We start from the raw sequence: 23,554 nt of genomic DNA on the forward strand, positions 1-23,554 counted from the left end.
GACCAGATAAATTCATGGAGGGCAAATCTATCAATGGCTGCTAGCTATGGTGACCCGGGGGAACCTTCACATTTAGAGGCAGTCAACCTCTGGATCTCAGAGCAAAGAGGCAGCATCAGGGGAAGGCCTCGGCCTCTCTGCCCTGTTGTTGGACCTCCAGAAGAACTGGGTGGCCCCTGTGTGAGACAGGAGGCTGGACTGGATGGACTCTCACTGGCCTGATCCAGCAGGGCTCTTCTGATGTTCTTCTCAGGGGAAGGCCTTGGCCAGTTTGGTGCAGTGGTTAAGTGTGCGGACTTCCCAGTCTTCTTTTTCCCTCCCGGCCTTCTGGATGTGGGCAGCTGATATCTGGGCGCATGGCTCTCTGCCTGTCTGGGGGGGGGGGGGGGGGACAACAGCCTTGTGCTGTGACTCATGGGCATTGGTGGTATTAAGGTCTCTGCACCTTGGCATTTTTTTTATTTCATTCCCTCTCCTCTGCTGAGAGGCCCTGAATACCCAGTAGCAGCCCTGCCCCAAAACTGGCATTGTGTCAGGGTCCTACGATGGGGCTGTGGTTGATTCTCATTCAGGCAGGAGTTAGAGAGTCAGTTTGGTGTAGTGGTTAAGTGTGCGGACTCTTATCTGGGAGAACCGGGTTTGATTCCCCACTCCTCCACTTGCAGCTGCTGGAATGGCCTGGGGTCAGCCAGAGCTCTCTTATCTGGGAGAACCGGGTTTGATTCCCCACTCCTCCAATTGCACCTGCTAGCATGGCCTTGGGTCAGCCATAGCTCTCGCAGGAGTTGTCCTTGAAAAGGCATCTGCTGTGAGAGCCCTCTCACCCCCACCCACCTCACAGGGTGTCTGTTGTGAGGGAATAAGATACAGAAGATTGTAAGCAACTCTGAACCTCTGAAAAGGGTGGGGTATAAATTGGCAGTCTTCTACCCCTCCCCCCATGCAATGATCTTTTTCACTTGCAGACCAAATTAAGGCTCTTCACTCCCCCCCCCCCCCGACTAAAATTACAAGCAACAGAACTCCAGTTTCATACTTCAGTTTTCTCCCTTGCACTTAAAGACACCGTATTCACCTCACCCCCCCCCCACACACATGTTACATAGCAGAGCAAAACTGATGCCTAATGGAGTTGCCAGCCTCCAGGTGGGCAGTGAAAGGAACAAGTACTGTGATGTGCTGGCTAACAATGTTTAGTAAAACCATTTTAAAACCTTTGTAAGTTATCTTTTTTTACTTCATATTATAGCAGAGGTCCATTCTCACATTCCAATATCACAAGAAAAGCCCTATGAGCACCTGGATGTAGGCTTCATTCATCAATGGACTTCCTCAGGAGTAATCCTTCCTAAAATTCTTCCAGCGTTACCAGCCTCTTGTAACAGCCCAATGTAAACGCTCTTCTGCAAGATCTCCTACCTCAAGTTCTCTCATCCTGGAATAAACCAAAATAACAACAAGGCATACCACAAAGCTGAATGGAAACAGATAATTCTTCAGATTTTATATTGTTGTGAAAAACTTACCACTCAATGACACTTATGTGCATATATTTATATTTGGAGCTTAAGCCAGTGCAAACTTATTCTTTTAACCAGATCCCCAAGCCTTCTGGTGTTTGCTGACCTACAGCTCTCTACAATATTTTTTATCAGCAGGAAGCTGTTCTTTTACATGGCCATTGACGAAATAAGCCTACATTGTTAGCCTGCACATCACAGTATTTGTCTCTTTCTTTACCTGTCTTATTAACTGTGATCCCTTTTTGTTGATTATATTGATCAGCCCCCAGGTGGTGCATGGAGATCTCCCAGGATTATAACTGATCATCATTAGAATTGATTTTGGACTGTGTCAACAAAAGTAGTCTCCAGATCATGTAATAAATGTAAAGTTCTGCATTTAGGTAGGAAAAACCAAATGCATCATTATAGGATGGGGGAGACTTGTCTTGGCAGTAGTATGTGTGAAAAGGATCTAGGGGTCTTTGTGGACCATTCACGGAACATGAGTCAGCAGTGTGGTGCAGTAGCTAAAAAGGCAAATGCAATTTTGGACTATATCAACAGGAGTATAGTGTACACTCAGATCACATGAAGTGATGGTATCACTTTGCTCTGCTCTGGTAAGACCTCACCTGGAGTCTTGTGTTCAGTTTTCGGCAACACAGTTTAAGGAGGTCGAAGGAGCTGGGAATATTCAGCCTGGAGAGAGGACTGTGAGGTGATATGATCTGGCAACAATCCTGATTCTGTGAATTAGGGAGACCGTGAGAAGGAGGGCAGGAAGGGCTGCATCAGTGCCTAGTTCTTGTGGCCCCTTCTTACACACCCAGGGAAATGCTGAGCGGCACTTTGGGGTCAGTCAGAAATTTTTCTCTAGGCCAGACTGGCAAGGGGTCCTGGTTTTTGTAGGGTTTTTAGCCATCCTCTGGGTCTGGAGCAGGGGTCAGTGGGTGTGTGTTGAGGGGGGAGGCAGTTGTGTTTCCTGTATTGTGCAGGGGGTTGGAATAGATGACCCTGGAGGTCCCTTCCAGATTTATGATTCTGAGTACGGAGATCAGGTCAGCCCCCCAAAAAACATGCCTGTGGGGGCTCTATGGCTCCCCCCTCCCCCCAATTGTCTGGGAATTTCCCACTGCAGACTTGACAACCTGAGAGCAGCAGCTGTTTTGTGCAGAATTGAAACGACCAGCGATTGGACGCCAGATCCATCTGCTGAATTCAGTCTTGCACTTTAAAGACCCTGATTCTCCCCTCCCCTCCCCAGAAATCTCATGCCCAGAGCACAAGTGATGCTAACAGCCGCTCCCCTCTCTTCCTGCAAGATCTAACCCCTGATTCTCCCCTCCCCTCCCCAACTCCTGCAGGACTTACTTGCAAGGAGACCTTCCCTGGGTCCGGCTGCTGCAAGGAGCCTTTTCCCTGCTTCTCTGCGGACGCGAAGCTCTTCCTCTCTTGTGCAATTCAGGAACTTCTCCCCCGCACCCCCCCAGCCGAAGAGCCTTCCCCCCCCCCCTTGCTCGGCCTCTCTTGCAAAAACGGCTCTGTGCCTTTAACCCTTGCCGGGCTGGAGCAAAGCAGATTGCATTTTCTCCAGGGGAGCTGATCTCTGCCAACTGGGGAGATCCGCAGGCGCCACCTGGAGGCAAGCAGACACCCCGCCAGTCCCCCACTGCTCCCCCCACAGAGACGTACTAAAACTAGGAACAGGGATTGCCAATAGACTATACATGATTGCCAATAGAGAATGCACGCTTGCCCATAGGGAGTAGTGGAATTTAGGCTTCCCCTAAGGACAGTGATTGCCCACACAGTCTACACATGCTTGCCAACAGAGAATACAGGATTGCCCACAGAGAGTAATGGAGACCACACTGTCCCTTAGGAAATAATGGAGACCATGGTTTCCCATGGAGAATTAGGCCTATCCTACGGACAGTGATTGCCTGTATAGACAACACACAAGGCTGGGAATGAATCTGAAGGCCTCTCTGTAGCCTGAACCAAAGATCTTGTCACACACAGCAAGAGCAAGGAACCGGTTTTCTTGACAGACGCCCACCTAAACTTCAGGTGGACGTGGATTTCATTCTACACGTGATGGTGGGAGCAGCAGAGGATATTGGATTTATATTCCACCCTCCACCTTGAATCTCAGACTCTCAGAGCGGCTCACAATCTCCTTTACCTTCCTCCCCCACAAGAGACACGCTGTGAGGTGGGTGGGGCTGAGGGCTCTCACAGCAGCTGCCCTTTCAAGGACAGCTCTGTGAGAGCTATGGCTGACCCAAGGCTGTTCCAGCAGCTGCAAGTGGAGGAGTGGGGAATCAAATCCAGTTCTCCCAGATAAGAGTCCATGCACTTCACCACTACACCAAACTTAGCAATATTCATTTTTACTGAAAAGACACACATGCTCATACAGTATTTTCTTTATTTACAAGTCTTTGACAAATGGCACCTCGTACTCTGAATTATTGCATCAGACTCTGGAGTCAAGATCTGTGCTGCAGCAATCCTGAGTATTGTGTTCAGGCGTGGATATAGTTTTGATTCACTGACCTTCACCACAGAAAAGAGCTTTTTACCGATGTACCCTGTCCCAAACAGGCAGAATGTTAGAAGCAAAAGACTCAAGTTAGAGGCAATTTGGACCCCAGAACTGGAGAAATGGGTCATCCTCTTATTCGACAGAGCCCTTCCTTAGCGGAGGTTTCCCCCTTTTCCGATTGGTAAAAGAAACACTTCACTGTGGACTAGCAGGTGCTTGGAGGAGGGAAGGGTGATGTCCCTTTAAGAAAGGCTTTCTAAAATGTTCCTTACTTCTTCAGTTGCCCATTTCTAAACTAGCGCAGCTATTTTTGCAGACTGAAGTAGATGGACACCCATGCACTCTCAGTCTGCTCAATGAATCCTAGAATCCCAGAGTTGGAAGGGGCCAAAGAGGCCATCTAGTCCAAACCCCCCCCCCTCAATGCAGGATCTGCCTAGAGAGGGGGGGCAAACTGTGGCTCCAAAGCCTTTCCTCCCCCCACATACCCCCGTGCTTTGAATGCAGAGGTTTTTTGTTCCCCCCCTTCTATGAATTGTGCAGGCCATGCGCACACTGGGTGCTCCAACCCAGAGGGTGACTGGGAGTTCTTTCATTGGGGGGGGGGGGTGGAGGGAGGAGAGGGCCCGAGAACACTGCAGTCTACATTAGTGGGGGGGGGCTTTAAATTGATAGACCTGGCCTCTGGGTCCTCCATGCAGCCAATTGGAAGACCCGGCCTCCGGTTTCCCATGAATGGCCTCTGCTTCCACAAGCTGACCTATTGGTGCACCTCATCTGTTTCCCATTGAAGTCAATTAGTAGACCTGAGCTCTGCTTCCCCAATGCAGTCTATTGGTGCATCTGCCCTTCTGTTTCCCATTTAACTTAATTGGCACACCTGCCCCACAGTCTGCTCACTGCCTGCACTTGTGTGCGCTTGCTAATTCATGGCAAAGCTTGTGATGGGCCCTTCTAGACAGCAAGGCTGCATTCTTCTTCTGCTTTAACGCCGTTTGTATTTCTGCATCTCATGGGACGGGTCACAAGAGGAGATCAGAGGGAGACACATCATTTCCAAAACTCTCGCAATGGAACTTAGAGTTCGACCTTTTGTGCAGGATGTCATCTCATGTCCTGGATGTCACTTCCAGTTCAAAAGGTCAGCTGGTGGCACTTCCTGAGCTCCACCCCTTCCCGTGACGTCACATGGTGCACCAAAACCCCACCCCATCCTGTGATGTCACTCAGACCACCCCCACAGACCTGCCTCTTCTGCATCTGACATTTAGTCTCTGCTGCTCATACCCAAAAAACATCATAGATCTCATTGCTTTTGCTAAACTAAACACAGTGCTGCTTTGTATCCCATTGAACTCAATTTTGTGAAAGATTGAATCATAGAGTTGCAAGGGACCTCTAGGGTCATCTAGTCCAACCCCCTGTACAAGGCAGGAAACTCACAAATACCGTTCCCTAAATTCACACTGGACCGCCTCTCCCCATATGAACCCCCACAGCATCCTCTTTAGCAAAATCAATGAGATACGGGATGATTTTTCAGGGGAAATGTGTTGAATTTACCAGCAATTGGAATCTAATGATCAATTCAGTGGAGCAACACAGCTCTTTTGGAGCCAGTACAGCAGAGAGATTGTGAACTTTGAAAAGACATCGAATTAACCTTTCATAAAGAACTTTGATTTGAAATGGACTATATATAGTGTATTTTATCCATTGAGGAGAGAGTGAGAGAGGGAGAGAGAGCTCATACAATACTCAGAGGCTGTTGTCTCCTGCTATGTGGTGCAACACTGGATTGTGATATGAATAGTGAAATCACATTTCATGTGGAAAATTAAATATTCAGTCCAGATGGATGGTGGGTATATTTGTACATCACAGACATAGAATATACATATATAATGTCTAAGGAATTTATTAAAATTACAGTAATTTCCTATTATATACCCGGTGTTCTATGGCATCTTTGGGGGTGCAGGGAATGACAGTCCCTGGAAGTTGCAGAAACATTCCGGGAATGGAATTCCACTCTTGCCCTCCTTGAAGCCAGCCAGGCATCCTTAGGACCAGGGACTATGAGCAGATGTTGAGCAGCAGAACTCAGAGCCCGGGGGTTCGTATGGGAAGAGGCAGTCCAGAAGATATGCAGGCCCCTGGCCGTAAAGGGCTGATGCTTTGAGCCAGCTTGTCTTACTGAATGGACCTGAGATTGGGTGCCTGATTGAGTACCCTGACCTGTAAACCAACAACCAAAAGGGGAAATTACACTGGCAAGCCACTGCCTGGGGTGGGGGGTGGGAGGAGAAAGTAGCCATGCCCAGCCGTTTCATGATTTCCTAGGCTCAGAGCATTGTGTATTTTTAGTTTCTGCTGTGATCTTTGTGCTTTTTTCTTGATGTATTATTTTAAAAGTTGTTTTGCCAAATCTCACTACTCCACCTTTCCATTTTAGGCAGACATCTTTTAATGGTGGAGGGAGGAAGGTTTGGGAGACCCGACCTGGACTGATGGAGCCCAGCTCCTCACATTGTGCACAGCCCCCACACCCTTGTTACTTGAATTGCCCTAAAAATAGGAGTTGGGGGAATTTAGCGTGGTGGGGAATCAGGCCACAGCGAGATCTTGAGAACCTATATATACAGACGGTGTCTGCTTTGGAAATCACCCAATAATGAGGAGATTTGGGCTAATAATAAAAGGGGTTTTACTATAAAATACAGGCAAACATACAAGGGTATAAAATCATACAATATACATACAGGCCTAAGGAAATAGGGTTGAAATAGACAGGGGTAAACACGAGGGTAGACAAACAGGGTATACTACCTGGTTCAGATGTCCTTACAACAAGAAGATATGGATGGGTATGGCCATGTGCCACGTCTGGTGCTGCTTACTTAGAGGAGGGAGGAAGAAACACTCTAGTTCAGGCAGAGAGAGAGAGAGAGAGAGATGAAGCCTTCTCTCCCGTTATAATAATTTTGGAAAGGGGAGAGGTCCTCCCAAAAAAGGGGGCTGGCTTGTTTGTGGGCAGTGTTTAATCTATTCTGGGTACCTGATTGGATGCCCAGCTCAAGCCAATGAGCAGACCTGACTCTGGTCACCTGAATGGATCTCCAGATAACAATGGGACAGGGGGGTGGCTCCAAAGTGGCAGTTTGGGCAAGGCATGGGTGAAGGCATGGGTGAAGGAGGGGATCAAACAAGCTATACAGACTCATCTAAAAGGGACAATAGAAGGCCAAATTGGTACCTAAGGTGACATCCGATCTACACAAAGGACTCTGCTCTGGGTGAAGCTGGCCTTCCTCTTCTGGCTAGCACCGTCCTTCTTCTAAAGTTCCGTTTGGCAAAGACTTGGGCGGTCTGGCAGGATCCACGCCTAATCTAAGCGCGATTGCCTTATGTGGATGTTTGAAACAGCTGTTGAGTACGTGAGCCTCTCGCTTCTCTGTCATGGAGTATGGCAGGGCAGGGAAATGGTCGCTGATGATGTTAGCCCACCAACATGGCTTTCATGGTCAAGGCTGGAAACCATCTGTCTGGACAGTTCCTGATGGCAGGACTTCTTCCACTGCAACGGCCGAGATGGTGCACGCCCGGAACGGCTGGGAACCCATCTGCACTCCTTGCTAGCACTCTTCCAGAGATACAGAATGCAGTTGTAACACTGAGGCTGTTAGTATTCACATAAGTCTCTTAGAAAATAGTAGGTAAAACCCACGTCTTTGAGCAGATGTGTGAGAGTCGTCTCTCCAGACATCCTGGCAACCAAACCAGTGATCACGATGTGCATATAAATGAGAAATAGGGGGCTCTCCGTCACACCCTGGTACAGCTGAGAGAGAGTATACGTTCTATCTGTTTGCTGCATAGATTTACTATTTATTGAAAAAGAGGTGCCAGAGCTTATTAGCACAACTCATTTGCATATGCCAGGGGTGGCCAATGGTAGCTCTCCAGATGTTTTTTGCTTACAACTCCCATCAGCCCCAGCCGGCATGCCACACACCCCTGAAATCACCGGAAGGTGTGCTAAATTATATCAGCTCAGCATCTACCCTAAAATGCTTCTTGATTTATAATTGTCATAATAAAACCCGACTCCCATCATACTTTTTGCATTACTTTCTCCAATACGGCCACAGTGGCACGATGAAGATTTCCATCTGTCTGCTTTATGTGTTTGGGTGATTTCCCCATATTTTTGTGGGGGAAAATATTAGAAAGTTTTTCAAATCTTCAGCAAAATTCTCACAGGGGGTTTGAACAGTGGAGCCCAGAAGCAAGTTTGGGGGGGGGGGGAGTATAAGAAAGAAAAGAGCACAATAAAATTTAGAGGTTCCCCAGCTCTGCAACTGTGAGCTCCTGCCCAAAATGCCTAACTACAATTACCAGCCCCAGCCCTCCCCTCTGCCACCCCGTGCCGACCCATGGAGCCAGAAAATGGAGTCTGCGCGCTGAAGCAGGCTTGTAGCTGCACTGCCTTCAGTAGCCAAGCCAGCCTCCCGGAGGACAGGTTCTAGGCCTAGGCAGCTTCCTACTTCATAGAATCATAGAGTCGGAAGGGACCTCCAGGGTCATCTAGTACTTCGCCTACTCCTATGTGCCAGCCCTGGGTATTGAAGAATGCAGCTGTGACACAAGATCCTTCCACACTGAGCATTCAAAAGGTTTCACCTGTGTGTGGATTCTTAGATACTTTTGTAGACTGGAACTCACATTGAATCTCTTCTATACTCTGTGCATTCCAAATGGTCCTCCCCTGTGTGGATTCTTTTATGCTATTGAAGATTCTAAATTAATTTCTTTCCATGCTATTGAGCGTTCAAATGCTTTGAAGACTGGCTTTCAAACTGAATGTCTTCCCAGACTCTGAGCATTCAAAATGTTTATCCCCTGTATGTGTTCTTAGATGCTGTGAAAGAAGGCCACTATAACTGAATCTCTGAGCATTCAAATGGTTTCTCCCTTGTCTGCATTCTTCAGTGCAGTTGAAGGCTGTAGCTCACATAGAATCTCTTTCCACACTCTAAGTTTTAAAAAGTTTCTCCCTTAGTGTGGGTTCTTTGATGCCTTTGAAGATTGCCACTGTTACTAAATCTCTTTCCACACTGTGAGCATTCAAAAGGTTTCTCCCCTGTGTGGGTTCTCTGATGCTGCTGAAGACTGGAATTCATACTGAATCTCTTTCCACACTCTGAACATTCAAAAGGTTTCTCCCCTGTGTGGGTTCTCTGATGCAGCTGAAGACTGGAACTCACACTGAATCTCTTGCCACACTCTGAGCATTCAAAAGGTTTCTCCCCTGTGTGGGTTCTTAGATGCTTTTGAAGACTGGAATTCACACTGAATCTCTTTCCACACTCTGAGCATTCAAAAGGTTTCTCCCCAGTGTGGGTCCTCTGATGCTGCTGAAGAGTGCCACTCCAACTGAATCTCTTTCCACACTCTGAGCATTCAAAAGGTTTCTCCCCTGTGTGGGTTCTCTGATGCTGCTGAAGACTGCCACACTGACTAAATCTCTTTCTACACTCTGAACATTCAAAAGGTTTCTCCCCTGTGTGGGTTCTTAGATGCTTTTGAAGACTGGAATTCACACTGAATCTCTTTCCACACTGTGAGCATTCAAATGGTTTCTCCCCTGTGTGGGTTCTCTGATGATACTGAAGACTGGAACTCAAACTGAATCTCTTTCCACACTCTGAGCACTCAAACGGTTTCTCCCCTGTGTGGGTTCTCTTATGCTGTTGAAGACTATCATTTGCACTAAATCTCTTTTCACACTGTGAGCATTCAAATGGTTTCTCCCCTGTGTGGGTTCTTTGATGATACTGAAGATGGCCATACTGGCTGAATGTCTTCCCGCACTCTGAGCATTCAAAAGGTTTCTCCCCTGTGTGAGTTCTTAGATGCTTTTGAAGACTGCCGCTCTGACTGAATCTCTTTCCACATTCTGAGCATTCAAAAGGTTTCTCCCCTGTGTGGGTTCTTTGATGCTTTTGAAGATAGCCACTCCGGTTGAATCTCTTTCCACACTCTGAGCATACAAAAGGTTTCTCCCCAGTGTGGGTTCTCTGATGCTGCTGAAGAGTGCCACTCCAACTGAATCTCTTTCCACACTCTGAGCATGCAAAAGGTTTCTCCCCTGTGTGGGTTCTTTGGTGTGACTGAAGATGACCTCTGCAACGGAACCTCTTTCTACACTCTGTGCATTCAAAAGGTTTCTCCCCTGTGTGGGTTCTTAGATGCTTTTGAAGACTGGAATTCACACTGAATTTCTTTCCACACTCTGAACATTCAAAAGGTTTCTCCCCTGTGTGGGTTCTCTGATGATACTGAAGACTGGAATTCAAACTGAATCTCTTTCCACACTCTAAGCATTCAAACGGTTTCTCTGCTTTGTGGGTTCTCTTATGCTGTTGAAGACCACCATTTGCACTGAATCTCTTTCCACACTCTGAGCATTCAAACGGTTTCTCCCCTGTGTGGGTTCTTTGATGATACTGAAGATGGCCACACTGACTGAATGTCTTTCCGCACTTCGAGCATTCAAAAGGTTTCTCTCCGGTGTGGGTTCTTAGATGCTTTTGAAGACTGTATTTTAGACTGAATCTCTTTCCACACTCTGAGCATTCAAAAGGTTTCTCCCCTGTGTGGATTCTTTGATGCCTCTGAAGATTGCCACTGCCACTAAATCCCTTTCCACACTCTAAGCATTCAAACGGTTTATTCCCTGTGTGGGTTCTTTGATGATACTGAAGACTGCCATACTGACTAAATCTCTTTCCACACTCTGAGCATTCAAAAGGTTTCTCCCCTGTGTGGGTTCTTTGGTTCTTTTGTAGACTGGAATTCATACTGAGCTTCTTTCTACACACTGAGAATTCAATGTGTTTCTGTACTGTGTGTATTCTTTGGTGTACTAAAAGCTGTGTTCTGTATCTGAAGTACTTTCCACAATAATGGCATTTATATGCCTTCCTTTGACCAGAGAATGTCATTCCATTTTCTGAACAGATGAACAGTTTCATTCCTGAAAGAGTCCGTTGGTGACGGCTGCAGACAGGGATTTCATGGAACCTGCTTCCTTGGCGAGGAATAGTCTTAACCCCCCTTTTCAGTGTATGGTTTCCTTCCTGCCTCTGTGGTTCATCTCTGTTCTCAAAGTTTCCTTCAGCCTGTTCAAACTTGGCTTTTTCCAGTGAGAACCGGTGAAATTCCCCAACTGACTCCTCAACATCTCCTGCTGGAATAAAGAGGGAAGCTGAATCATAAATCATGCAAGGAGCCAAGGCACCTACCACAAACTCCTAATTCATGACTATGCATTTTTGACTCCTGAACTGTCTGTCTGCCTTTCCTGGCCAACCTTGAGTGCACTCAGTCCTTCTCAATGAGCCCTTCATTGGTGAGTATGGGAGGACAGTTCTCACAAACACAGCAGAAACATTTGGAGGAGCTGCGGTTCCTCATTCAGAAATACGGCGGGCAACTTAAGAATCTCTTACAAGACTTCTGGGCAACTTAAGAATCTCTTACAAGAGATCAATAAGCAATGCCCCTGGTACCCGGAGGGAGGTTCTCTTAAACTTCGGGACTGGGAGAAGATAGGGAAGACCTTTCACACAGAGCCTCAAGCCTCTGTGGAACTTCTGCAGGCCTGGCATAAATGTAGGTATGCAGTAGAGAAATTTATGCCTGTTTCTAACACAACCCAGCTCTCCAAAGATTGTCCCCCAAAATACGCTGTTGTCCAACTTGTGCCCCCTGTCCTTCCTTCTCCTTCTCCTCCGCCAACGGCTCCACCCGTGGGCCCACCATCTAATTTCATTGTTGAACAATGACTATAAGATCTATTCAAGAATTTTAGCAGAGCGATTGAAGCAATATTTGATCAACTATATAAACAAAGACCAAGCCGGATTTCTTCCTAAAAGACAAATAAGAGACAATGTAAGAGCTGTTATCAATGTTGTGGAATACTATGAGAAGCATCCAGAAAAGGAAGCGGCCTTATTTTTTGTCGATGCAGAAAAAGCCTTTCACAATTTGAACTGGGACTTTATGTTTGCGGTAATGGAAAAAATTAATTTAGGGGAACAATTTATAAAAATGACAAGAGCAATATATATGGATCAGCAAGCAAAACTGTGTATAAATGCAGATCTAACCAAAGAATTGAAAGTGAGTAAAGGAACAAGGCAAGGATGTCCGTTATCACCATTGTTGTTTATAATGACTCTTGAAATTTTGTTACAACAAATTCAAGAAGATAAAGAAATAGAAGGTTTAAAAATTAGAAGATTCTCATATAAATACAAAGCTTTTGCAGATGACATAGTGTTTATATTGGAGAATCCGATCCAAGTGTCACCATTGTTGCTGGCTAAGATAAAAGAGTATGGAGAATTAGCAGGATTATATATAAACAAAGAGAAATCGAAATTCTTATGTAAAAACATGCAACCAAATAAAATAAAAGAATTACAAAAGGGGACGGGTTGTGAAGTCACTACCAAAGTTAAATACCTTGGAATAGAGATAACAATGAAGAACATTGATTTATTCAAAAATAATTATGAAAAACTGTGGTGTAAGATGGACAAAGATTTGATGAAATGGAATAGGCTTAACTTGTCCTTACTGGGCAGGATAGCTGCAATCAAGATGAATATTTTACCAAGAATAATGTATCTGTTTCAAACTATCCCGATTGTAAAAGATGCCAAACAATTTAACAAATGGCAAAGGAAAATTTCTGACTTTATTTGGGCCGGAAAGAAACCAAGGATTAAGATGAAGATCTTAACGGATGCTAAAGAGAGAGGGGGTTTTCAACTTCCGGATTTAAGATTGTATCATGATGCAATTTGTTTGATATGGATCAAAGATTGGATAATGCTGTTAGATAAAAAACCTTTATGGTTAGAAGCCCACGGGAATAAATTCGGCTGGCACGCGTACATGTAGTATGGGAAGAATAAAATGGACGGTTTTTTCTCTCACCATTATATTAGAAATACTTTACTAAATAGTTGGATAAAATATAAGAAATATGGGGACGAAAGAAAACCGCTATGGATAGTGCCAGCAGAAGTAATAAAAATAACAGCTGAATCTGATGAAGAAAGAGAGATGTCATATAATCAACTGCTCAAAATGCAAGGAGACAAAATTGAATTAAAATCCTCAGAAGAGTTAAATAATAAGTACGATTGGTTTCAAATGCAACAAATTAAAAGCTTGATGGAAAATGATATTAAATCGGAGGGAATTAGACGAGAACAAACAGAACTGGAAAGGGTCCTGCTTGGAGATAATGAAAAATTGATACCAAAAGTATATAAGTTATTATTGAAATGGTCTACAGAAGAAGAAGTAGTAAAGTCTCAAATGGTCAAATGGGCAATCAACGTGAATAGAGAAATACAAATGGATGCATGGGAACACCTTTGGAAGAACTCAATGAAGATATCAACTTGTCAGAGTATAAAAGAGAACTGTTTTAAGATAATAATAATAATAATAATATAATAAATAATAAATTTTATTTATATCCCGCCCTCCCCACCTCGGCAGGCTCAGGGCGGCTAACAACATTTTATAAAAACATACAGTAGTTAAAAGCCTTTAGATTTAACAATATAAAACATTAAACTTAATAACATTAAAACCAATCCAATGAGTACAGTTATTCAGCGGTATAGGTCTTCAAACCGCATTGGCGGATCCTTAATTACCGATCTTCTTAGCAGTCCAAGTGTGCAAGCTTAAAAAGGGCGGTCTTGCAGGCCCCGCGGAACTGATCAAGGTTCCGCAGGGCCCGCACCTCCTCGGGGAGTCGGTTCCATAGGGTAGGGGCCGCGATTGAAAATGCCCGTGCTCTAGTATTCTGGTATTTAATCTCCTTCGGCCCAGGGATGGTCATTAGATTTTTCTAATGATGTATAGGTGGTATATGACTCCGAAAAAGATGGCTAGGATGAGCAAGAAAATGTTGGATAAATGCTGGAAATGTAAAAAACATGAAGGTTCTTTCTTCCATATGTGGTGGACTTGTGAAAAAGCGAAAGAGTACTGGAAGATGATACAACAAGAAATCTCCAAAATTTTGGGTTATGACTTCAAGAAAACTGCAGAGACGTTTTTGCTTGGATTACAATTAGAAAAATTTCCAAAGGAGGACAGGACTCTAATTTGGTACTTGCTATCAGCTGCTAGGGCATTGTATGCGCAGCTTTGGAAGCAAGAAAAAATACCAGAGAAATGGGATTGGACTATGAAAGTTTTATCGTGGAGTGAAATGGACAAACTAACTAGAATACTAAGAGACTATGATTTGGAGATATTCAAAATGGAGTGGAGGAAATTTAAAGGATATATGGAGAAAGAGTGGAACGTAAAAAGACATTGGACAATTTTTTAGCATTAATGAGAAAAATATATATATTGAATTTTGATCAGCTAGTAGTACCTTTAGTATTGAACTGGAATCTATAACTTCGGGGAAGTCAACATTGGAGGGAGGGGGGACTGAAGTGCCATATGGGTTAGTACTGAAATAATTAAGAAACAATTAAGTTTTGTAACCATATGCTATCAATAAATTGTTTAAAACAGAAAAAATGTGTACCCAGTTTGTTGGGGAGAAACAAACAAAGTGTGTAAAAGACACACTTTATCAAAGATTTCAGGTTTTCACGGCTGGTAACATCATTAGGGTTTGTAGAATCTTTTGGGCTCAAGTGCCGTGTTTTACTGGAGAAAGTTTTTCTTCCAGACGTTTCGTTCTCGGCTGCGGAGAACGTCCTCAGTAGCATTGCAGCCGGAGCAGGCGCTCTGACCTTCTTGGCTGCTGTGCATTGAGTGAGGCCAGGGCTGCTAGAGAGCTGCTATTTCTAGGCTGGAGGGGGTGTGGTGAAAGGGCAATAGGTTTGTGGATGTGCCCATTGTTTGGTGGGGCTTCCTGGAAGGGTAGTGATAAGGAAACTGGCTGTTGAATGTGACCATTGTTCTGTGTTAATTGCTGGGAGGGTTGGAAGGGGTGTGAAGATAAGGAAGATGTTTGTTGATTGTGCTGATTGTTCTGTGGAATGTACTGGTTGTTCTGTGAATTTCTGCAATTTCTGCACCGAACACAAGAGACACTGTCACTTGTTTCAGCCAGAAAAATCAGCTGTAGCTGAACATGCACTTCAAAAAAGAGACCACGTCATCCACTTTGAAAGAACTGAAGTCTTTTCTGCGGCCTCACATTATCATACCCGCCTGAACAGAGAAGCTACTGAGATTTACAAACACCAGCACAACATTAACAGAAAGGAAGAAGGCATTTCCATCCACCAGTCTTGGTATCCAGCTCTGCAAAACACCCTACAGACTATAAATTGCAGAAAGTCTCAGAACAACCAGCAAATTCCACAGAACAATCAGCACAGTCAACAACCATCTTCCTTATCTTCACACCCCTTCCAACCCTCCCAGCAATTCACACAGAACAAGGTCAAATTCAACAGCCAGTTTCCTTATCACTACCCTTATCACTGAAAATGTCAAGACTGTGTGCTACTGCAATAAAAAAAGGCCAACGCCATGCTGGGAATTATAAGGAAGGGAATTTTAAACAAATCAGCCAGTATTATAATGCCCTTGTATAAATCGATGGTGCGGTCTCATTTGGAATACTGTGTACAATTCTGGTCACCGCACCTCAAAAACGATATTGGAAAAAGTGCAGAAAAGGGCAACTAGAATGATTAAAGGACTGGAACACTTTCCCTATGAAGAAAGGTTAAAACGCTTGGGGCTCTTTAGCTTGGAGAAACGATCACTGCGGGGTGACATGATAGAAGTTTACAAGATTATGCATGGGATGGAGAAAGTAGAGAAAGAAGTACTTTTCTCCCTTTCTCACAATGCAAGAACTCATGCGCATTCAATTAAATTGCTGAGCAGTAGGGTTAGAACGGATAAAAGGAAGTACTTCTTCACCCAAAGGGTGATTAACATGTGGAATTCACTGCCACAGGATGTGGTGGCGGCTAAAAGCTTAGCCACCTTCAAGAGGAGTTTGGATAAAAATATGGAGCAGAGGTCCATCAGTGGCTATTAGCCACAGCATATTATTGGAACTGTCTGGGGCAGTGATGCTCTGTATTTTTGATGCTTTGGGGGGGGGGGCAAAGTGGAAGGGCTTCTAGCCCCACTTGTGAACCTCCTTTTTTTTGGCCCTGGTGTGTCAGGCAATGTTTCATTGAAGTCGTTTTGCTTCCTGAATTTATTAATTACTGCTTACTAACCTTAATGCTGAATAAAACCTGCTGCTACTAACCTATGTACCTGCAAGGAAAGGAGGGGGGAAATGAGGATGGATGTTACCAAGATTCCAAAGGCAAATGAAGCCTTTGAAGTGCAGAGTGCCCAGCTAGCCTCCCTGGCGCCTCCTGGGCCGAGCAAGGACATCACCAGGAGGGGGATGTAGCCATCAACAGTAAAAGATAAGCGGGCGGGTGAAAATGTTACTTGCAGGAACAACAGTAGTTTTATTATGGGAAATAGTTTAAAGCCCAAATCCTTTGAAGTGTATACATAAATGCCAATGGTTCAAGCTATCTGTTATCAGTTCCAATGAATCCATGTAGAGACTAACATTGTTGTAATCAATAAATGAAACTTAGTTTTCAACAAAGACAAGTCTGATCATTTTGAAACTTCAATGAACCCTTTGCTGACATGGTGTGACACAGAGTGTTGGACTGGATGGGCCACTGGCCTGATCCAACATGGCTTCTCTTATGTGACACAGAGTGTTTGACTGGATGGGCCACTGGCCTGATCCAACAGGGCTTCTCTTCTGTTCTTATGTGACACAGAGTGTTGGACTGGATGGGCCACTGGCCTGATCCAACATGGCTTCTCTTATGTGACACAGAGTGTTTGACTGGATGGGCCATTGGCCTGATCCAACAGGGCTTCTCTTCTGTTCTTATGTGACACAGAGTGTTGGACTGGATGGGCCATTGGTCTGATCCAACATGGCTTCTCTTATGTGACACAGAGTGTTGGACTGGATGGGCCATTGGCCTGATCCAACATGGCTTCTCTTATGTTCTTACGTGACACAGAGTGTTGGACTGGATGGGCCATTGGCCTGATCCAACAGGGCTTCTCTTATGTTCTTACGTGACACAGTGTGTTGGACTGGATGGGCCATTGGTCTGATCCAACATGGCTTTTCTTATGTTCTTATGTGACACTCTAGAGTGTTGGACTGGATGGGCCACTGATCTGATCCAGCAGGGCTTCTCTTATGTTCTTATGTGACACAGAGTGTTGGACTGGAGGGGCCATTGGCCTGATCCAACAGGGCTTCTCTTATGTGACACAGAGTGTTGGACTGGATGGGCCATTGGCCTGATCCAACAGGGCTTCTCTTATGTTCTTATGTGACACAGAGTGTTGGACTGGATGGGCCACTGGCCTGATCCAACAGGGTTTCTCTTATGTTCTTATGTGACACAGAGTGTTGGACTGGAGGGGCCACTGGCCTGATCCAACAGGGCTTCTCTTATGTTCTTATGTGACACAGAGTGTTGGACTGGATGGGCCATTGGCCTGATCCAACAAGGCTTCTCTTATGTTCTTACGTGACACAGAGTGTTGGACTGGATGGGCCATTGGCCTGATCCAAGAGGGCTTCTCTTATGTTCTTATGTGACACAGAGTGTTGGACTGGATGGGCCACTGACCTGATCCAGCAGGGCTTCTCTTATGTTCTTATGTGACACAGAGTGTTGGACTGGATGGGCCATTGGCCTGATCCAACAGGGCTTCTCTTATGTTCTTATGTGACACAGAGTGTTGGACTGGATGGGCCACTGACCTGATCCAGCAGGGCTTCTCTTATGTTCTTATGTGACACAGAGTGCTGGACTGGATGGGCCACTGACCTGATCCAGCAGGGCTTCTCTTATGTTCTTATGTGACACAGAGTGTTGGACTGGATGGGCCATTGGCCTGATCCAACAGGGCTTCTCTTATGTTCTTATGTGACACAGAGTGTTGGACTGGATGGGCCATTGGCCTGATCCAACAGGGCTTCTCTTATGTTCTTATGTGACACAGAGAGTTGGACTGGATGGGCCATTGGCCTGATCCAGCAGGGCTTCTCTTATGTTCTTATGTGACACAGAGTGTTGGACTGGATGGGCCACTGACCTGATCCAGCAGGGCTTCTCTTATGTTCTTATGTGACACAGAGAGTTGGACTGGATGGGCCATTGGCCTGATCCAGCAGGGCTTCTCTTATGTTCTTATGTGACACAGAGTGTTGGACTGGAGGGGCCACTGGCCTGATCCAACAGGGCTTCTCTTATGTTCTTCTGTGACACAGAGTGTTGGACTGGATGGGCCATTGGCCTGATCCAACAGGGCTTCTCTCATGTTCTTATGTGACACAGAGTGTTGGACTGGATGGGCCATTGGCCTGATCCAACAGGGCTTCTCTTATGTTCTTATGTGACACAGAGTGTTGGACTGGATGGGCCACTGGCCTGATCCAACAGGGCTTCTCTTATGTTCTTACGTTCTTTGTCTGTCTCCACCTCAGGTCACTGAACCCCCCTGCCTCTCCTGCTGGCCACGACATGGACCACAGTGGCCCCTGGACCAGCCCAGTGTGTCGGCTGATCTCAGAGCCCACCCAGCTCCTGGAGTCCTCCAGAGGGGGGGGGGTACAGGACCAAGCCTCACAAGGACCTATCGCTTTTCCATATTTTGATTCACACATCATCACAATGGCAGCAATTTGCACCTTTGAAAGATCCTTACCCAGAGAGGCCACATTCCCGTAGTTCTCCAGCATGACTTCCCTGTAGAGACCTCTTTGGTCTGGATCCAGCAGGGCCCACTCAGCCTCGGTGAAAAACACAGCCACCTCCTCGAAGGAAAAAGGACCCTGAAAGAAAAAGCAGGTTTCCTCATCAGAGATTGTCACAGTCAAGACTGTACTCTGGACAGGGGCATTCTGGGGTGGTGCAGGATGGAGAGCTTGCCAGGGGGGTAAAGGGAGCGGCCTTCAGAGCCCCTCTCGCTCAGACACATGAGCGGCAACTGCAGGAGCAAAAGCCCCCCTGAGGAAGAGGGGGGAACTCAGGCGGTCCCCTGCTCATCTCCCCTACCTGGACTGCAGGGGCAGCAGCCGTTTCCACTCCTCCACAAAGACTCAGCACCGTCTCTTCACTGCCTGTGAGGGAGAGAATGTTGGAAAAAAGGGTGTTAGCAGAGACTTCATATTTTCTTTGCTTGTTCGAATCCTGCTTCATGCACCCCTGTGCCGAAGGCTGTGAAACCTTGCCCTGGGTATACTTTAAAAAATGTGTAACCATTTTGAGTAAACTTGAGGGAGAGGTAAGGAGAAGCCTCAGGGAGGGGTGGGGTATAATCACTGCCAACACATTTGCAGTTTGATGTAGTGGTTAAGTGTGCAGACCCTTATCTGGGAGAACCAGGTTGGACTCCCCACTCCTCCACTTGCAGTTGCTGGAATGGTCTTGGTCTTGCAGAGTTGTCCTTGAAAGGGCAGCTTCTGTCAGAGCTCACTCAGCCCCAACCACGTCACAGGGTGTTTGTTGTGGGGGAGGAAGGTAATGGAGATTGTAAGCCGCTCTGAGACTCAGACTGAAGGGTGGGGTATAAATCCAGTATCTTCTTCTTTTTCCTTCTTCAACCCTTGGGGCTTATCCTGTGAACTCCAGAGCTCAAAACTGACAGCATGTTGGGTCTAGCAGACCAAAGGCCCAGGAATGCCATTCTCTGGGTGTCTGGGCCCTCCAATGTGCCTTTGTGTTTAGGCTTCCGGGTGAAGTGGAGGGGGGGGGCGCGGTTGGGAGAAATAAGGTCAAAGATACATCAGAATCACATCTGTTCAAAACCCTGAAAATGATCTTAGCACATCTGAAATCTAGAGAGTAATATTTAGGGGTTTCTTGAGTGTCTGCTGACCCTCTGATGTCATGTCTGAATGTTCAACGGGATGAGACGTCACATCTACCCCTTGCCCTGCCCCCAAAGCTCCCAGGGGCGAGAGGTCAACTTTTCTTTTTTAAGCTGCCTTAAATCCCTCTAATGGAAGGTACGTTATATGGGAATATTTCAGTTAACCTGAGGAATTCACTGCTTCAGGAAGAGGCAGTGGCTACAAGCACAGACAGCTTCAAGAGGGGACTGGATAAACATATGAAGCAGAGCTCCATGAGTCCCCTTCAGCTACTAGGTGCAAATGGAACCTTGTGTGGCATGCAAAAGTATTTCCTTTTTCTCCTGTCCTGAACCTTTGTCATGATCGGAGGCCTAGTGCAGTCTAGAGGACACGGGGAAGCCTGCCTAGGAGTTGAAGACTGCGACTGGCAATTATCACCCTGTTTGTGAATCCTTGTGTTACCCCAGTATATTTCATGCTGTATTCCTAGGCCTGTATGTGTGATTGTATGATTTTATACCCTTGTATGTCTGTCTTTATTTTATAATAAAACTCCTGATTATTAGACAACATCTCCTCATTACTGGGTGACTTCCAAAGGAGACATCTTCTGTATACATAGATCCTGATCTCACTAAGAGCCTCGTTGCCCACCAAACTCATTCCCCAAACCTCTCTTGAGGGCAATTTGGCTTACATTAGAGGGAGCTGCCCAGAGGGGGAGGGAAAGCATAAAAGGCCTGGCTGGAAAGGACGGTTCTTCTCTCTGCTGAGGCTGGAATGGAGGAGGCTGCAGCTGCAGGGAAATCCCTCATCCAGGGAGGAGGAGTGAATTGGTTTGACTTAGAGAAGGGGACGTGTCTCTCGTCACGCTAGGGCTTTTCTTGTTTGTTTTGTACCAATATTTACTGCTTTTTCCCATTCACTGTTGCACTAAAAGTCTTTACCACCCACCGATTGTTTGAGCACTACAAATAAACTGTTGTTGTTATTAGGCTGCCTGAGTCCTCGTTTCTGCTACGTCATTGCTAAAAGGTTTTGCTTAGAAGGAAGATTCAGGGGTTGGGGGAGTACTCTGGACTCCCCAGAAAGACCCTGACCAGAGCGGTGGCAGCCTGTAGAAGGCCCTTCCAGGTCCCCTGCTGAGTCACAACCTTCTATCCGACAACTTCACAATGGGCCCAGATCTGGGCACAAGGCACCCTTACCGTGTGAGAGGGCCTCTTGGGCACGCTCCTGGGCCTGCGCCTTCTGCTCTTCTTCCAAGGGAGACCCTTCCTCCTCAGAGACCTCCGCTTCCATCTTCACAGATGGTCCCAACCTCTGGAAGAGCAGGAAGAGAGACAGGGAAGAGCAGGAAGGCTAAAGACCAAGGAAGCAAAACATGCTCCATTCCCCATCCCAGCATCCATCAACAGAGCTGCAAGAATCAGGGATCTGGTTTTCTATCAACCCTGGGGAAGTGCCTGGAGGGATGCGTATAAGGTGAAAGGTCACAACTCGAAAGGACGGCATGAAGCTCCCTCACCTGTCCTGCCTGCCTCTTCTCCTCTGCCTGGCTCAGGAGGAAACCTTCGGCCAGGGCCACCGCCTGGGAACTGGTCTCCGGCCCACATCCTCTGACCCAGCCCTGCATTTCCTGGGGCAGGAGAGTCAGGAACTGCTCCAGGATCACCAGGTCCACGATCTGCTTCTTGGTGTGTTTCTCCGGCTCCAGCCACTGGCTGCAAAGTCCATGGAGCTGGCTGCAAACCTCTCGGGGCCCATCAGACTCATGGTAGCTGAATTGCCGGAAACGCTGGCGATATTCCTCTGAGATCGCCTTGACCTGATAACAGACCTCTGGCTCAGGGCTTTCCCAGAATCCAACACCACTCCCAGCTAGGATGGGTTTGGGGCCTTTGCTTTCTCTCTTGCCCGTTCCAGGTCCTTCTGGGTCCTGCTCTTCCATCTCCTTTCCCTTCTCTTGGGTTACTTCCAGCTGTGGAAAAAATGCTTTTATTCACTAGGCTATGAAGAGGGAGAGGGGAATATATCAAAAAGGCAGAAAGGAACCTAAAGAAGATGGAGCTACATCACCGACCCTGGTCAAGACACACCCAGGACTGCCCTCCTGGATCAGAAGGAAAGTCCTTCTCGTGGTTTGCAAATCAGGATTCATGTCATTAACTATCGTAGACATCTCCTGGGGAGGCCCAAAGTCTCCAGGTCTTGATGGCAAACACCCAAGAGTTTCTAAAGGATGTGAGATAGTTGATCTACGAAGCTGTGTATGTGACCTATTTTAAAAAGGGACCCAGAGGGGAACCAGGAAATTACAGGCTGGTCATCCGAACACCTGTCCCGGGCATATTAGCAGAATCTGTAAACAAAGATAGAATTAATTGTCAGACACAGGGAAGAACAAAGCCTGCGCAGGGAAAATCAGCACGGCTTCTGCACAGGGAAGTCCTGCCACAACAGAGAGTGGGCAAAAAGGAATTTTGCTTCCTCCTGCAACTAGAAATTGAAGGCATCCAATATACCCAATGGGTGGTAAGTTCAGGACACAGAGAGCCATTAAAATATTGAATTTGCTACCAGAGGGTGTAGTCATGGCCACCACAGGAATAAACAGCTTTCAAAGAGACTCGAAAAATTAATGGAGGGCAAATCTATCAATGGCTGCTAGCTATGAAGACTGAGGGGAACCTTCACATTTAGATGCAGTCAGCCTCTGGATCCCAGAGCAAGGAGGCAGCATCAGGGGAAGGCCTCAGCCTCTCTGCCCTGTTGTTGGCCCTCCAGAGGAACTGGCTGGCCCCTGGGGGAGACAGGAGGCTGGACTAGATGGACCCTCCCTGGTCTGATCCAGCAGGGCTCTTCTGAGGTTCTTCTCAGGGGAAAGCCTCAGCCTCTGCCCTATTGCTGGCCCTCCAGAGGAACTGGTTGACTAAAGTGGAAGACGGGAGGCTGGACTAGATGGGCTCTTGGTCCGATCCAGCAGGGCTCTGCTCATGTTCTTTCTACGGGGTCCTGTTGCTGAGGCCGTGATCCTCATAGTGATGTGTTCCCAGTGCCCTTTGTCCCTCCCGGCCTTCTGGATGTGGGCAGCTGATATCTGGGCGCATGGCTCTCCGCAGCAGCCTTGTGCTGTGACTCATGGGCATTGGTGGCATTTCTGAACTAGGCTCTCTGCACCTTAACAACAGATTTTATTTAATTCCCTCTCCTCTGCTGAGGGGCCTTGAATACCCAGTAGTAGAAGATAATCATAATAATAAGAATAGCTTTTATTTCTATCCCGCCCTCCCCGCCTAGGAGGCTCAGGGCGGCTAACAACAGCTCATACGTTAACATAAATAATAAAACTTTGGATTTAACAATTAAAATTAAACATATAAAAACCAGTTAGTTAAATCAAAATACATAATTTAAGTTACACTATATGTATATAGATGTATATAAGATGAAGATGAAGAAGATATTGGATTTATATCCCGCCCTCCACTCCAAAGAGTCTCAGAGAGGCTCACA

At 46.3% G+C, this 23,554-nt stretch overlaps 2 protein-coding genes across 2 annotated transcripts in view; one reads left to right on the plus strand and one right to left on the minus strand.

Moving 5' to 3' along the window:
- The window catches only part of LOC132571389 (zinc finger protein 850-like), a gene marked incomplete at its 3' end in the record, with an annotated part of 552,489 nt that overhangs the window by 411,216 nt on the left and 117,719 nt on the right, over positions 1-23,554 (plus strand). The gene's annotated exons all lie outside the window — the stretch shown is intronic.
- On the minus strand, positions 9,108-21,989 carry LOC132570882 (oocyte zinc finger protein XlCOF6-like; the record flags this gene model as incomplete). Its single annotated transcript, XM_060237522.1, has 3 exons — positions 21,792-21,989; positions 21,247-21,361; positions 9,108-11,302 (listed from the first exon to the last, which is right to left on the minus strand). Coding segments are annotated over exons 1-3 (2,508 nt in total), but the record flags the coding sequence as incomplete, so codon positions are not given.

This window comes from Heteronotia binoei, chromosome 5, assembly GCF_032191835.1.
Source record: "Heteronotia binoei isolate CCM8104 ecotype False Entrance Well chromosome 5, APGP_CSIRO_Hbin_v1, whole genome shotgun sequence".
NCBI lineage: Eukaryota > Metazoa > Chordata > Lepidosauria > Squamata > Gekkonidae > Heteronotia > Heteronotia binoei.